This window comes from Loxodonta africana, chromosome 18 (genome assembly GCF_030014295.1).
Source record: "Loxodonta africana isolate mLoxAfr1 chromosome 18, mLoxAfr1.hap2, whole genome shotgun sequence".
Taxonomy (NCBI): Eukaryota; Metazoa; Chordata; class Mammalia; order Proboscidea; family Elephantidae; genus Loxodonta; species Loxodonta africana.
This window is the reverse complement of record NC_087359.1, coordinates 72,821,852-72,835,820: the sequence shown is the minus strand read 5'-3', so window position 1 is coordinate 72,835,820 and position 13,969 is coordinate 72,821,852. Positions and strand designations below refer to the sequence as shown.

The following is a 13,969-nucleotide window of genomic DNA, read 5'->3' as shown; positions in this document are numbered from 1 at the left end:
CAGATGGCTTTGTCCTTTGTTGCTTTGAACATCAGGACTAGACAGACCTTAGGAATGGGACAAAGCTTACAGGCTTTCGGGGTTCATCAGGAGGAGACCTCAGTCACCCCATTGAGCCCCTGCTTCCCATCTAGAGCTGTTTTCTGTATTCCAGGAGCATCCATGGGCAACATCGCCCTGCGACCGTACACAACCATGAGGGCTTGGGCCCCTGCTCCACATCTCTGTAAGAGGCAAGAGGAGTGACAGTGATATTCAATGGCACAAACATGCTGGTTGGTCTACGCTGAAGTCTCACCATCCTCGCTTCTAAGGAGCCTTCTGATTGTATTCTAAGACTGGCATGTTCATTCTTCTGGCAATTCAGGATATATTCAAATGCATCAATTCTTCTATCTTCCTTTTTCATTGTTCAGCTTTCGTGTGCATATGAGGCCATTGAAAAGACTGTGGCTTGGGTCAGGTGCGCCTTAATTATCAAAGTATCAACTTTGCTTTTTAGAATAATAAAAAAAAAAAAATCTTTTGAGAAGATTTGCTCAATGCTGTATGTCTTTTGATTTATTGATTCTTGCCTCCATGGGCACTGATCGTTGATACAAGTAGAATGAAATCCTCGAAGATTTCAGTTTTTTCTATGTTTATCATGGTGTTGTTCATCGGCCCAGCTGTGGGGTTTTAGTTTTCTTTACATCAGGTATAATCTATAATGCAGGCTGTAGTCTTCGACCTCGGTCACTATCTTCTTTCTTCTAGAACCCTATTAATCGGCTTTTCTAACTTGTACCTGTATGGCAAGTCCCATGATAATAGAAATCTCTTCCTTCAGCACTGCTGAAGTCAGGACATACAAGAGTGTTTGCAAAGCCCACGTGGTAGGCACTTCCCACATGGTAGCTTCCTTCCTACCCTCCTCTGCTTGATCCCAGATGCTTCCCGGCTGTGAAATGGCGTTTGCTCCAGGAGGACTACCCAGTTCTTCCTTGCCATTTGCAGTATCATTGGCAAACCTTCTCATCCATCCTTGTCTCCCTGGGAGCCCTGGTGGCACAGTGGTTAAGAGCTCGGCTGCTATCCAAGAGGTCAACAGTTTGAATCCACCAGCTGATCCTTCAAATCCTGTGGGGCAGTTCTGCTCTGTCCTGTGGGGTTGCTTTGAGTTGGAATCGTTTCGATGGCAACGGGTTTGGTTTTGGTTTGTCCCCTTGGGAGCCCCATATTTTCCAGCTTAGCAAGTTTTCCCGTGAGAGCTCGCTTCCTGCATCCTTGTATGGGCGACTTTGTAACTGTGTTAATCAAAACTCCTGATTAACCAGCACACTTCATTCCTTTTTAGGGTCAGAAAATACAGAGTTGATTGTTCTGTGTCCTCCCTCAGGCCTGAGAAACACCCCCAGTGAGCTGATTGGCCCTCAGGGAGCTCTGGGGGCTGGTAGATGGATATTCAGGGTGACTGCTCTCTTTGCTGAGCCTACCAGGAGCCAGACCCATCTGGAGTGTCCAAGTGGTTTAGGCTCCAGACCCACAGCTGACAGCTTTGTGCGTGCTGGGAGAAAGTCTCATGGCCCTGACATCTACCTCTCATGGTGGCCTCCAGTGACAACACCAGTATGAGGCTTCCTCCAGCAGCCTCTTGGACAGAGGATGCTGATTGGCTGGGAGTTGGAGGATGCTGACACAGGTGAGGAAGGATATGGCAGATGCTCCATGGGGAGGCCAAGTGAGCCACCCGCTGGGCACTTTTAGGTGTCATCCAGGAAGCTTGTTCAGGGGGGTGAGATCTGGCATAAGTAGGTTGGAACTTTGTTGTTATTAGTTGCCATCAAGTCAGTTCTGACTCATGGCGACCCTGTGTTCAACAGAACAAAATGTTGCCCACACCTGTGCCATCTTCGCATCATTGGTATGCTCAAGTTCATCGTTGTGGTCACAGTGTATTTTGAGTGCCTTTCCACCTGGGGGCTCATCTTCCAGCACTATATATAGGACAATATTCTGTGTGATCCATAGGGTTTTCATGGGCAAATTTTTGGGAGAAGATCACCAGGCTTTTTTTCCTAGTCTGGCTTAGTCTGAAAGCTCTGCAAAAACCTGTCCACCATGGGTGGCCCTGCTGGTATTTGAAATACTAGTGGCATGACTAGAGCCAGTAGAATGTAGATTATCGGTGCAAATGTGTCTCCATCCATCTACCTTAGGTGCTTCTCCCACTTTTGGCATAGAAGCCAAGTCACTGTTGCTCAAGGGAAGCAGAAATGCTCAGACTCAAGCCAGGAAATAGTCTTCCTTCAGTGCTGGGCACAGCTTTGGCTTTTGGAACCCTTTTTAAGGGCTTACAGAACCAAACAGCTGGTAAAAACAAGGTCTTCAGGAAGTCACTGAGTCAGAATCAATGAGAAGGCAATGGGTTTTTTCAGGAAGCCCTGGGTTCCTACCAAGTTTTCCCTCAGCCCATAAAGTACTTTGTTCTCAACGTATCCAGGGTTCATTTTGCCCCTTGGAGGCTAACCATCCCTGGGGCAAATAAAAGGTGGCCAAGAAAGAGGCTTTGGTCTCTAAGGACCCCTCCCTTCTGTTGTGTCCCCTCTGGCTGGAAAGAGGTTAGAACAGAGACTGGATTCCAGAGGTTGGAAGAAATTGGGGGAAAAGAGAAACAAGAAGATGTTTTTTTGGGGGGGGAGATGGGATTTTATCCTCATCCTTATCTTTGTTGTGTGAATGTATTAGTAGTACGTGTTCTGCTTCAGTGTCTCTCAGTGACCTCATTTTTTCTCCCCTCCCTCTTGATCTTTTTTTAGTATTACAGGTAGTTCCCAGCTTACGATGGGGTTCCATTCTGACTACCCCGTCATAATTTGGTTCTGACATAAGTTGAATACCTCTTTTTTATTATTATCATTCCTTTTTATTATCAGTATCTTTATAAATCTGATCTTTGAACGTCTCCAAGTGAACATAGAGAATGACAACATCAGCAAATTACACACTGCAGCATTGTATGTAGTACATATTACTAACAATAAGATGTACAGAAAAAAAGACTCTTGTAAGTGTGGTTCATGGTAACTCGAATACGTCGTAAGTCAGGGACTACCTGCATATGGAGTTTGTGACCCAGGTTGTTGCTATTTCTTTTCTTTTTAATAATGTGTATTTTCTTCTGAGAATAGTGATATGCACACATGATCTGATAACTAGTTTTACGATTATTTTATCCATTTTAAAATCTGCCGTCAGTGTTCGGCCTTGGTCTTTTGTACCATAACTTCTTCATTCGTCACCTTTGTTGCCTTAACCTTTCAGGCTTTTGGAGTTCATCTTTTAAGTACTTTTACTAAGAAGGACACAGGAATGGTGTATTTTCTGAGCCCTCGTCTGTAGAAGAACACATTTTTGTCGCCTTCGCTCATGAAAGACAGCTTGGCTGCACAGGAAGGTTTCAGTGTTTTCCCCATACCACTCAAAAGGTGTCTTTTGAAAAGTGCTTACAGAGATGTCTGAGACCAACCTTAGTTTTGATCCTTTATTGGAGGCTACAACCCACCTAATCTCACTCACCCTCCCTTGCTGGGATGATAATAGAACTTTGTCCTTCTCTTTATTGTGTGAATTGTTCGGTGTGTCTACTTGATGGTCTTTTTTAAATCACTTTTGCCTGGAATAGTGCGAGTCCTCTCATACGGCATATGTTGTTGTTGGCTGCTAGCTCGGTGCCCCTGACTCAAGGCTACCCCGTGTACCACCCAACGAAACCCTGCGCCGTGCCTGTTGTGGGCTACAGCTTAGAGCGTTGTGATCCACAGAGTCTTCATTGACTGAGTTTCCGAAGTAGACCACGAGTCCTTTCTTTCTACTTTGTCTTCGTTTTTTTCCCAGTTCTATTGCATTTTGAGGAAAGTTCTTAGGTTTATTTTGTATATATAATAATTAATGTTTTTGCAATATTCTACGCTTTATTGCCACCAATGTGGATTTTCCTTTGGTTATAACTTTTTTAATTTCTCTACAATCTTAACATTTCCTATTCCATTTTTATATCATTTTGTTTTCTTTGTCAAAACAACTTACCTTTTTTGCATCCATTCATTCCTTTTTTATGATTTTTCACTCTTATATTCTAGAGGCCATGTATTCCTGCCCTCTACAGAGGCTACTAAACAGGTTTCTGAAATTTTTCCTCTGGCCACTGTGTGGGATCATTTCTGGAAGTTTGTGCTTCTCCTGAGACTTGTGGATACCGTTCCTCGATCTATTTTCTATGGTTAAAGGAACACTCCACACTATCTTGCTTGCCTCTACTCATTGTTGGACAGTCCATTCACTCAGATCCATTAAGGTGTGGGAGGATTTGCTCAGGGATGGGACAGACATGGTGCTTGGATGGCTGTTCTCTGGTTGGTTAAAATAGCCTCACCCGATCTGTTTGAAACCCAGTTCCTACTACTGTTCCCAGTTTCTATTCATTCATTAAAAAATTAGTTACTGAGCCCCTGTCATGTTCTGGACACAGTGCTGACACTAAAGGCATGAACAAGATGGATGTGGGCCTGCCTTCCTGCATCTCACAGTCCATTTCTCTGTCGGCGTGGCCTGTCCTCATTCTCCCTCTGTCCAAGCCTCTGACTCTCTGATTCTCGGATTCTCGGAAGAACATGAAAATGCTGCTAGGGTCCATCCTGTCTCTACACCAGCCCGTAAAACTACTCATGAGAACTACACTTCCCAGAATGCACTGCGCCGTTGCCATGGGTCCCTTACACCACCAACCCCCCTTCCCCCAGCGCTTTTTCTGTGAGTTGCTTTCTCTGAATGGGTGAAAGGTTGCCAGAGCTGGGGAGAAAAGCACCTTCACCTGTAAGGCAGAGGAAAGTTGCCCAGTATTCTTGTAGCTGCAGACCCTGAGGCTGGTGACTTCCTTGTGGAGGTGGGGCTCTGCTTCCTGATTTGTGTCATACACATACTGGAGTAGATTGTCTTTCTTTGGGTGGCTGTTGCCAGCTTTGTGTAGGAGTCAGAGTGCCCTAAACAGGCGGCCAGGAGAAAGGTAGAAGTGAATCATCGACGTCCCAGCCCACTGGGGTCTTAGTCTTCCTGGCTGCTCCTTGGCAGCCTCTGTGAGAAGTTGGCTGGTGTGTGTTCCCAATTCACTTAACCCCTGTGGAGTGCAGAGGTGGCAGCAGAGGTGGGTCTGGGACGTCTCAGGGTAACACTAACCCACAAAAAAACCCAGTGCCCTCGAGGCGATTCCCACTCATAGCTAGTAGGAACCAATTCTCAGGGATTCCCAGTCACACCCAGCATGGTCCTGGCTGCTTTGGGCTTCCCGGCTGGCTCTGTGGTTGGGGTAGGAAGAACTTCCCGGAAAGTCCTTTGTGGAGGAACCTTCAGTCGGTGCCAATCACAGCACTTGGCTCATTAGCAGTCATTGCCATGGCAACGGGTCTGCCAGAAAGTGGCTTGTTAGGCTGACAACTTCAGAGATGTTATATATAGATCTGGGTGTGGGGGGAGTGGGGGTGTGGGGCCCTGTGGATATGCCTTTCTTTAGAGCTCCTATTGCTTCTGGGTTTGGGGTGTGAGAAGACACGGAATGGGGAACCTTAAAACTGCCTGATCTGACTGCTAAATCAAGTATCTTGACGACCACCCATTAACATCAGCTGTAGCATTTGCTCACATCTGCAGGAGCAGGTAAGAGTCAGGTGCTCCCAGAAGCCTCCTGAGGGGGAAAGGGTCCCGTAGGGGGAGGTGGAGTCCCGGGTCAACTTGAGTGATTGGAGGCTGTGGGGAGTGGAATAGGGCTCGGTACTGCCTGGAAGCTACGGAGACAAGATCGAGTCTCTCTTAGAACAAATTTGAAGGGTTTGGGTCTAGGAAATAGGGTCCTTTTTTTTTTTAACAAGTATCCATGTGGCTAAACACTGTCTTTTAAAAGAAAAAATTGTGCGTATTAAATTTTTATGTTGTCTAATTTTAATTTTATGTGACGTTTTCTCAGTTGTCCCCACTAAAGCCGCAAGCCCGTGGCTTCAGAGTTGAGTGAGCAAAAGACTCACCCAGGATTCTTGTTAGAAATTCAGACACCGGGGCTCCATCCCCACTGAGGTTGATGTGGTGGTTGGACAAGGGACAAGGAATTTGCATTTTAACCCGTATCCCAGCCCCAGCTGATCGATGGGGTGGGCTAGGGACACTTTGGGAAGCACTTCAGCAGGGTGATTGGTTTTAGATCTCTGGGTGGCTTTGCTTGCTTGCTCGTGTTTTTCCAGAGGCATCAGTAGCCATCATCGACAGGAACATTTTTTGGGTTGTTGTTTTAAATAAGGAGACAAGGAAGTCAGCGTGCAGCTGGGAAACGTGACTGCTCGGAGGCGGAAGGTGATATTTTTGCACGTCTCCTGTGAAGACATATGCTCACTTGGAGACTGTGAGACAGGCAGGAGAGCCGGGCCTGAGTTGTCATCCTCCATCCTCCACAAGAGAGAGCTGGGGGCTGGTGGTCCAGGTGAAATAGCCCCGAGCTGTCATCCTTCCAGGAAGCGACTTGTTCCAGTGGGTTAGACCAATTTGTCATCCTCCTTGGTTAGAGTCTGGGATGCAGTTTGGCTTGGGTCAAGAAACGGAGCAGCTATATGAATAGCTGGGCTGAGAGGGGTGAGGATAGCCTAGATCTAGGTAACAGAACACGGGAGACTCTAGAACAAAGCTAATATTTTAGTTTGACTTTACTATCCAATTAGCTGTGCAGTGTTGGACACATTATTAAACCCTGAGTCTTACTTTAAAAAGGAGAAAAATGCCATCTATGTGACAACCTTACTGTAAAGACTAGAGATAATTGTGTAAAGCACCTGGCCCAATCCTTGGTACAGTACAAACACCTGTGGCTGGTAAAACCATTATTGATGGGTTCAGCTGGGGTCCCAGCACAGCTATTCCTCAAGTATCTGGGGTTCTGAGTAGTCTAGAAAACTCACGATATTTTATATGAAATAGCGAGAATGTGTATGTGACCTTTGGGCAGAAAATCTACAGCTTTCCTCCAGTTCTCGGAGGGTGGGCTTCCATATGTCATTGAACAGGTGGTTTACTGAACAGGGGGTTCAAATAAGGGGGCACCTTGGCCCAGAGACAGCCTGTCCACAGGTAGAGGTAGCTTTTTATAATTCCCACAAAGACATCATACGCATTAGGTGAGGAACCGCTGAGCTGGAAACCAGCTTCACCTCCCCCGCCACCAGCTACCCCTGTTTCTGTCTCCCCTGGTCTGCCTCCAGCCACTGGGCTGTGTCCCCTCTGCTCTTAGTTCCTGTTCCCATGGGAAAGAGTTGACGGAATTGCAGGAGAGAAGCCACAGGACTAAGGAAGGGAAGGGAAGGATTAACTTTCGGAGGGAATTAATTAGAAGAATAGGTTTGGAAGACACCTTAATTATTGGGTAGTTGCTCACGGTATCCTCTTGACGACTGTGGGGCAGCTCTCCAGGGAGGCGGCCACTCCCGCCCTTTCACGGCTCTGAGGAGCGAGGTAACGTTGGTGTGGACCCCTTAAACGAGGGCCCACCAGTGGAGAGGTCTGACGTCTGCCTTCTCCACGTTTTTTTTTAATCCTGGTAAAATATACATAACAGAAAATTTACCGTTATTGACATTCACAGTGTTGTGCGAACATCACCACTGCCTAGCTCCAGAGTATTGCCATCACCCCAAACAAAGCCCTGTACCCATGAAGCAGCCACTCCCCACTCCCCACCACCACCAGCCCCTGGCAACCACTGGTCTGTACCCCAAACAAAGCCCTGTACCCATGAAGCAGCCACTCCCCACTCCCCACCACCGCCAGCGCCTGGCAACCACGGGTCTGCGCCCCAAAGCAAAGCCCTGTACCCGCGAAGAAGCCACTCCGCACCACCACCAGCCCCTGGCAGCCACGGGCCTGCTTTCTGTTCCTGTGGATTTGCCTATTCTGGGGATTTCATACATATGCAGTCATACAATACGCGTTTGTGTCCGACCTGTTTCATTCAGTGTGGTGTTCTCAAGGCTCATCCGTGTTGTCGCATCTATCAGAGCTTCATTCCTCCTTATGGCTGGATGATATTCCCCTGGAGTCCCTGGTGGCACAGACGGTTAAGTACTTAGCTACTAAACGGAAGGCTGGGAGTTGGAATCCATCCGGGGTGCCTCAGAAGAAAGGCCTGATCTATGTCCAAATATCAGCTATTGAAAACCCTGTGGAGCACAGCTCTACTCTGACACGCGTGGGGCCAGCGTGAGAATCAATTCAGTGGCAACCGGTGGTAATATTCCACTCTGTGTGTGTGTGTGTGTGTGTGTGTGTGTGTGTGTGTGTGTGTATACACACACCTTTTGTTTATCTATTTGCTTTTGTACATTAGGTTGTTTCCACCTTTGGGCTGTTGTGAATAATGCTGCAGTGAATATTCGTGTGTAAGTTTTTTGTTTGAACCCCCAATTTTATTTATTTATTTTTTTCCATGTCTTTAGGCTCCTGACTTGTTTCAAGTCAAGCGACAGGACAAAGTTCATTCCGTGAGAGGGGATAGAAAGGGGGCTTGTGGCTGCCTGTGCCTGAGGCCGAGCACAGTCAGATGGCGGGCAGAGCTGGGGGAGGCATGGCTGTGTGTGGCGGGGGAGAGTGGGACCCACCTTTGCCACATTGGCCAAAGCAGAAAATAGGCCATGTTGGTACTGGTGCCCTCCTCCTACCCTCTTTCAGCATCTCTTGGCCCTCCCTGGCTCAGTTTCTGTTCCTCCCCTGCATGTAACTTCTTATAGGGTTCAAGCACAGGGCTTGCGTTTCCTAGATGGCATATTAGTGTCCTAAGGCCCCTGGGTGGTGCAAATGGTTTGTGCTTGACTACTAACCTAAAGGTTGACCCTTTGAACCCACCGAGCAGTGCCACAGAAGAAAGACCTGGCAATCTGCTCGTGTAAAGATTACAGCCAAGAAAACCCAATGGAGTAATTCTATAATGCATAGGGCCGTCATGAGTTGGAATTGACTTGATGGCAACAAGCTTGGGTTGGTTTTTTTTTTTTTTTTTTTTTGTGCTTGTTTACTATTGCTGCCACATCAAATGACCACAAATTGGGTGTCTTATACGAACAGCAGTTTATTGTGTCACAGTTCTGGCTGAGAGTCCAAATCAGTGTGTCAGCTGGGCCGTGTGCTCCTGGGTCTCTAGGGGAAGATGCCTTCCTGTTGTTGACAGGTAGCCACAGCATAACTTTGTCTCTGCCGGCCTTCTGTGACTGCCTCTGTGTCTCTTCTGCTCTTATGAAGACACCACTCCTGCTGGCTAAGGACCCCACACTACTCCAGTATGATATTATGTTAACTGATAACATCTGCAAAGATGCTATTTCCAAACAAGGTCAAATTTGCAGGTATTGAGAAATTAGGACTTCAACATATCTTTTTGCGGGGACAAAATTCAGTCTATAACAGTGGGGGAGAAATCAGCCAGTCACCTCACCTCCTTGGCTGTCAGTGTTCTCAAATGTCAGTGGGGCTTATTTTGACCCCACAGGGTTATTTAGGTGAATTAACAGGGTCATTCTGGAGAGAAAAGCAGCCCTAAAGGCGGACAGGCATCATTACTGCTATTCAGAGGTGGGGCACTGAGCCCGAAGGTTCAGCCCGCCCACTCAGCCAGCCCCTGTGAGGGGTTGTGTCTTCATTCACCATTTGGCCTTCTCACCAGGCCTTATTTGTCAATGTCTTAAAGCGCTAACCTCCTCAGTAGGTGTTTGCCTTTCAAAGTAGGTAGTCTTGGAAACAGAGGCCACAGAGGTGTGATTTATTTCAATTGTTGTTGAAACCCTACACCAGTTCAGCAATTTCTGTGAGTACAGTTCAGTGACATTGATTACATTCTTCAAGTTGTGCAACCATTCTCACCCTTCTTTTCTGAATTGTTCCTATGAGTCAGAATCAACTCGATAGCAGTGGGTTCTGTGGGTCTCCCATTAACATACCATTGTTAATGGTGGCGTTTCAGACACCTTGGTGGTGAGGCTGGAGTCCAGGCTGGGACGAAGCTCTCTTGAACAGGCTGGTGTGGAGACTGGTCTCACTTAGCGTTTTAATGGCACCCCCTCTAATGGGGATCCCCCAGCTGTTCAGTTGTTGAATATTCCTGGTGATAGGCACTCTGTTAGCTGCCATGTTTGTTACTGTTAATCTCCACAAAGCATCTCAAAACTAGGCTAATAGCATCCCTTTTTTATAGATACAAATACTGCAGCCTAGTTGAGCCATTGGCAGGAGCTCTCGCAGGTAGTAACTGGAGGAGTCAGGATTGGAACTGAAGGCTTTTTGAGCCTGAGATCTGTTTACCCATTTTGGCCATATCAATCTGTGACCCTTGCTTAATACCCTTTAATACTATCCTATACCCTCACTGGTTCTTTGGGCAAGCACCAATATAGCCTTCCCATATTTAGTGCGCCAAAATATTTGACTCAAGCAGAAGGGACCTGGTATCTTACCCTGCTTGTTCTAGAATATTTCTCTTATCAGTTAAACACTCATTCTCAAACCCTTGCCCGCCCCACTCTTACTTTACAGCCAACCCACTCACAGCCAGAATGTTCGTCCCCTTCCCTTCATTCCTTCCTTTCCTTTTTTTCTCTCTTCCCCTTCTTTCTTTCCTTCCTAAATAAACACACACACACACACACACATACCTTATTCATCATAAGATTACTTGTCTTGCATGCATTTTGACCATCTTCCAGCCATTGGCAGGCCAAAGCTGTGTCTGCAGCTCCCAGGTAAACATGCTAGGTATGTTCTCCTGCTCTTGGGCTTAATGACCGTGTTCTGCCAGGGAGCACAGCCTGGCGGGACCGCACACAGCCTGGCTGTTGTCCATAGTACTGTGACTGGGTGTATAGAAGACAGTTCTCTGCGTAGAATCAAACCAGCTCTGTGTGTTACCAGGTGTAGGAGGCAGAAGCACTCAGGGCATAGGGGAAGGCTTTTAATTAAATGGTGAAAATTGATAATGAAATGTACATAGCAGCCACACAAAGGGTGAAATCCCAGGAGCCTTGAGGATTTATTCAGGGTACTGCAGGAAGTGGGGGCCCATGGGTCTGTAGCCTCTGCAGAGCCTAGAGCAACCTGAGAGCTGTGTGTCTCTGCTTTCAACCTTTTATGTTGTTTCCCTCACCGTGGCCATCGGTGACAAGAATCAACTCTGTGAACATGGCGGGGGGGGCAGGGATGCTGAGGATGTTTGGGAGCTGATTTTCGTTAGCCTTTCTGAACAGGGTCTGACTTTGCTGAGCCATTCATGGCCCCCTGCCTTATGCGGCCAGGATTCTACTTTGAGTCAGTTGACTTTCATCAAAACACACAGCAATTGTGGAGGCTAATTTGGACCCTCTGTCCTTATTTTGGAGTCCTGGTGGCATAGTGGGTAAGAGCTGTGGCTGCTAACCAAAAGGTCATCAGTTCGAATCCACCAGCTGCTCCTTGGACATCCTATTGGGGAAGTCCTACTCTGTCCTGTAGGGTCACTATGAGTTGGAATGGACTTGATGGCAGCGGGTTTGGTTTTGGGTTTTTGGTCCTTATCTTGGAATTCCTGGGTGGTGTGGATAGGTAACATGCTCGGCTGCTAACCAAAAAGTTGAAGGTTTGAGCCCGCTCAGAGATGCCTCAGAAGAAAGGCCTGGCAGTCTACTTCTGAAAAATCAGCCACTGAAAACCCCATGGAGCACAGTTCTACTCTGCATACATGGGGTCACCGTGAAGCAGAGTTGACTTGGTAGCAAATAGTTTGGGGTTTTTTCGTCCTTGTTTTTAAGTGTTCTTTAACAACTTTTACTTTCTGTGTTTATTGAAGAAAATTGAGACTAAGCAGATAAGTTAAAAGAAGGAAATGAAAATTGCCCATCACCCCACCACTGGGAGATCTCCACTGTGTTAGCATTTCTGCCTGCACCTTGTTTCTCTGTGTTGTATGTACTTTACTCAGACTTTTTTAAAGAAAAGTCATACATATGTGTGGTTAAAAGAGATGAAATAATACGCAAGTGCACACAATGAAAAGTAAGGCTCTGTTTCACCTCAGAGTCGCAGTTCTCTCTGCCAGAGTGAGTTGGACACTTGATGAGAACAACGCCCGTTAGCTTCCCATCGATTTGCGATAGTGTTATAGAAGGTTTTACATCTCGCTCTGCTGTGACTTGCGTTAATCACTTCTTTTAGGTCCGCACAGCAGGCCCTGAGCCCCAGCTGCTGCAGTCCTCTGGGGTCCATGGGTTTCAGGATTCAGCATCCATAGCAGGGGTGACTGGGCGCCTGACAAGCAATGCACCGCTTTCTAGGGAGGCCAAAGAGGAGAAGAGGCCTTGGTGGTTCAGGGGTAGAAGTCTCGCCTTGCATGCAGGAGACCTGAATTTGATTGCTGGTCATTGCACCCCGTGCACAGCCATCATCTGTCTGTCAGTGGAGGTTTGCAGGTTTCCAGGATGCTTCAGCAGAGCTTCCAGACTAAGACTGGGAAGAAAGGCCTGGTGATCTGTTTCCAAAATCAGCCAGTGAAAACAAAAGTGGTCTGGTGCGCAGCCAGTCACAGGGACGGTGCGTGCAGGTCTGAGGAGCATTTTGTTCCATGCTCCAGGACTCTGAGCCAATTAGACCAAACACTAAACCAAACTCAACTGCTGTCAAGTGGATTCCAACTCACAGCGACCCTACAGGACAGAATAGAACTGCCCCGTGAGGTTTCGAATGCTGTAAGTCTTTATGGAAGCTGACTGCAGCCTCTCCCTCCTGTGGCCAGTGAGACAGCAGCTAACAATAACAACGAGGAGAATCACCTCCCTTAGCTGACCGTCGTTTCCCTTTGTACTCTAGGGGGCGCCGTGATTGCTCTAAAAGAGCAAGTGCTGCCAACACCCCGTGCTCACGCAACCTCAGCGTCACACGTGTGCTGCTTGTGACCTCCCCCAGGGAAGCCTGGTGGCCACGCACTCCCCAACATCAGAGCTGCCCCAGGGTGGCTTCATTTGCCTGCCTCTGACTTCCTGGTTTATAGACGGTTGCACAAATGCCAGATGTGCGTGACCTTTTCTTTCCTTCCCAACAGAAGCCTGGAATGGTCCCCCCTCCTCCAGGAGAGGAAAGCCAGACGGCCGTGCTCCCACCTGGCTGGCAAAGCTACTTGTCTCCACAGGGGCGCCGCTACTATGTCAACACCACAACCAACGGTGAGTCTTGCCCCAGGAGCTTCGTGCAACCAGTGCCCAGGATTTCTGTCCCTCTGCGGGGACAACTTTCTCCTTCCTCCTCCATCCCCACCCCTGACTTTGGCTGGTTCTTCAGAAATCTACCCTCAAAGCCTGCAGTGGAGTCTTGCTCTCCCCACGGTGTTGGGTGGTAGGGTCTGGCTCTGGCTTCTAGAGTATATCCAGAGGGAAGGCTGCCTTTTAAGGTTGGTGTCATCCCTGGGACCTCACAACCACCCCGGGCATCCTCATTGAACCCAGCATCATGCTCAGTGCCTTCCAGACTGACACCTCAGAAGGTTCTGTAGTCAAATGCTGGTTTAGATGAAATTCAACAGGTGAAGTCCCACTACGTGATTTCTCAGAATTATGAAGGTACTGAGCACTGAAGCTCCGAATGGATTGAGTTGTGTCCCCCGCTAAACAGTGTGTTATGAATCCTAATCCGTATGTTTGTGGTTGGGGCCCTAGTGGTGCAGTGGTTAAGAGCTTGGTTGCTAACCCAAAGGTTGGCAGTTTGAACCCCCAGCCACTCCTTGAAACCCAGTGGGGCAGTTCTACTCTGTCCTATAGGGTTGTGATGAGTTCGAATGGACTCCACGGCAATGGGTCTTGGTTTGGTTTTTTGGATACCTGTGGTTATAATCCCATTCGGCAAAGGGTTTTGTTTGTTATGTTAATGATAAAGGATTAGTGTAGGGTGT

At 47.6% G+C, this 13,969-nt stretch overlaps 1 protein-coding gene across 7 annotated transcripts in view; it reads left to right on the top strand.

Annotated features, from left to right (window-relative positions):
* Nucleotides 1–13,969, top strand: part of GAS7 (growth arrest specific 7) — a 287,911-nt gene that overhangs the window by 182,743 nt on the left and 91,199 nt on the right. For all 7 annotated transcript variants that reach the window (XM_064271773.1, XM_064271775.1, XM_064271776.1 and 4 more), the window contains exon 2: nucleotides 13,127–13,247. In XM_064271773.1, coding sequence (XP_064127843.1) covers nucleotides 13,127–13,247 — 121 coding nt within the window. The remainder of the gene's footprint in view (nucleotides 1–13,126; nucleotides 13,248–13,969) is intronic.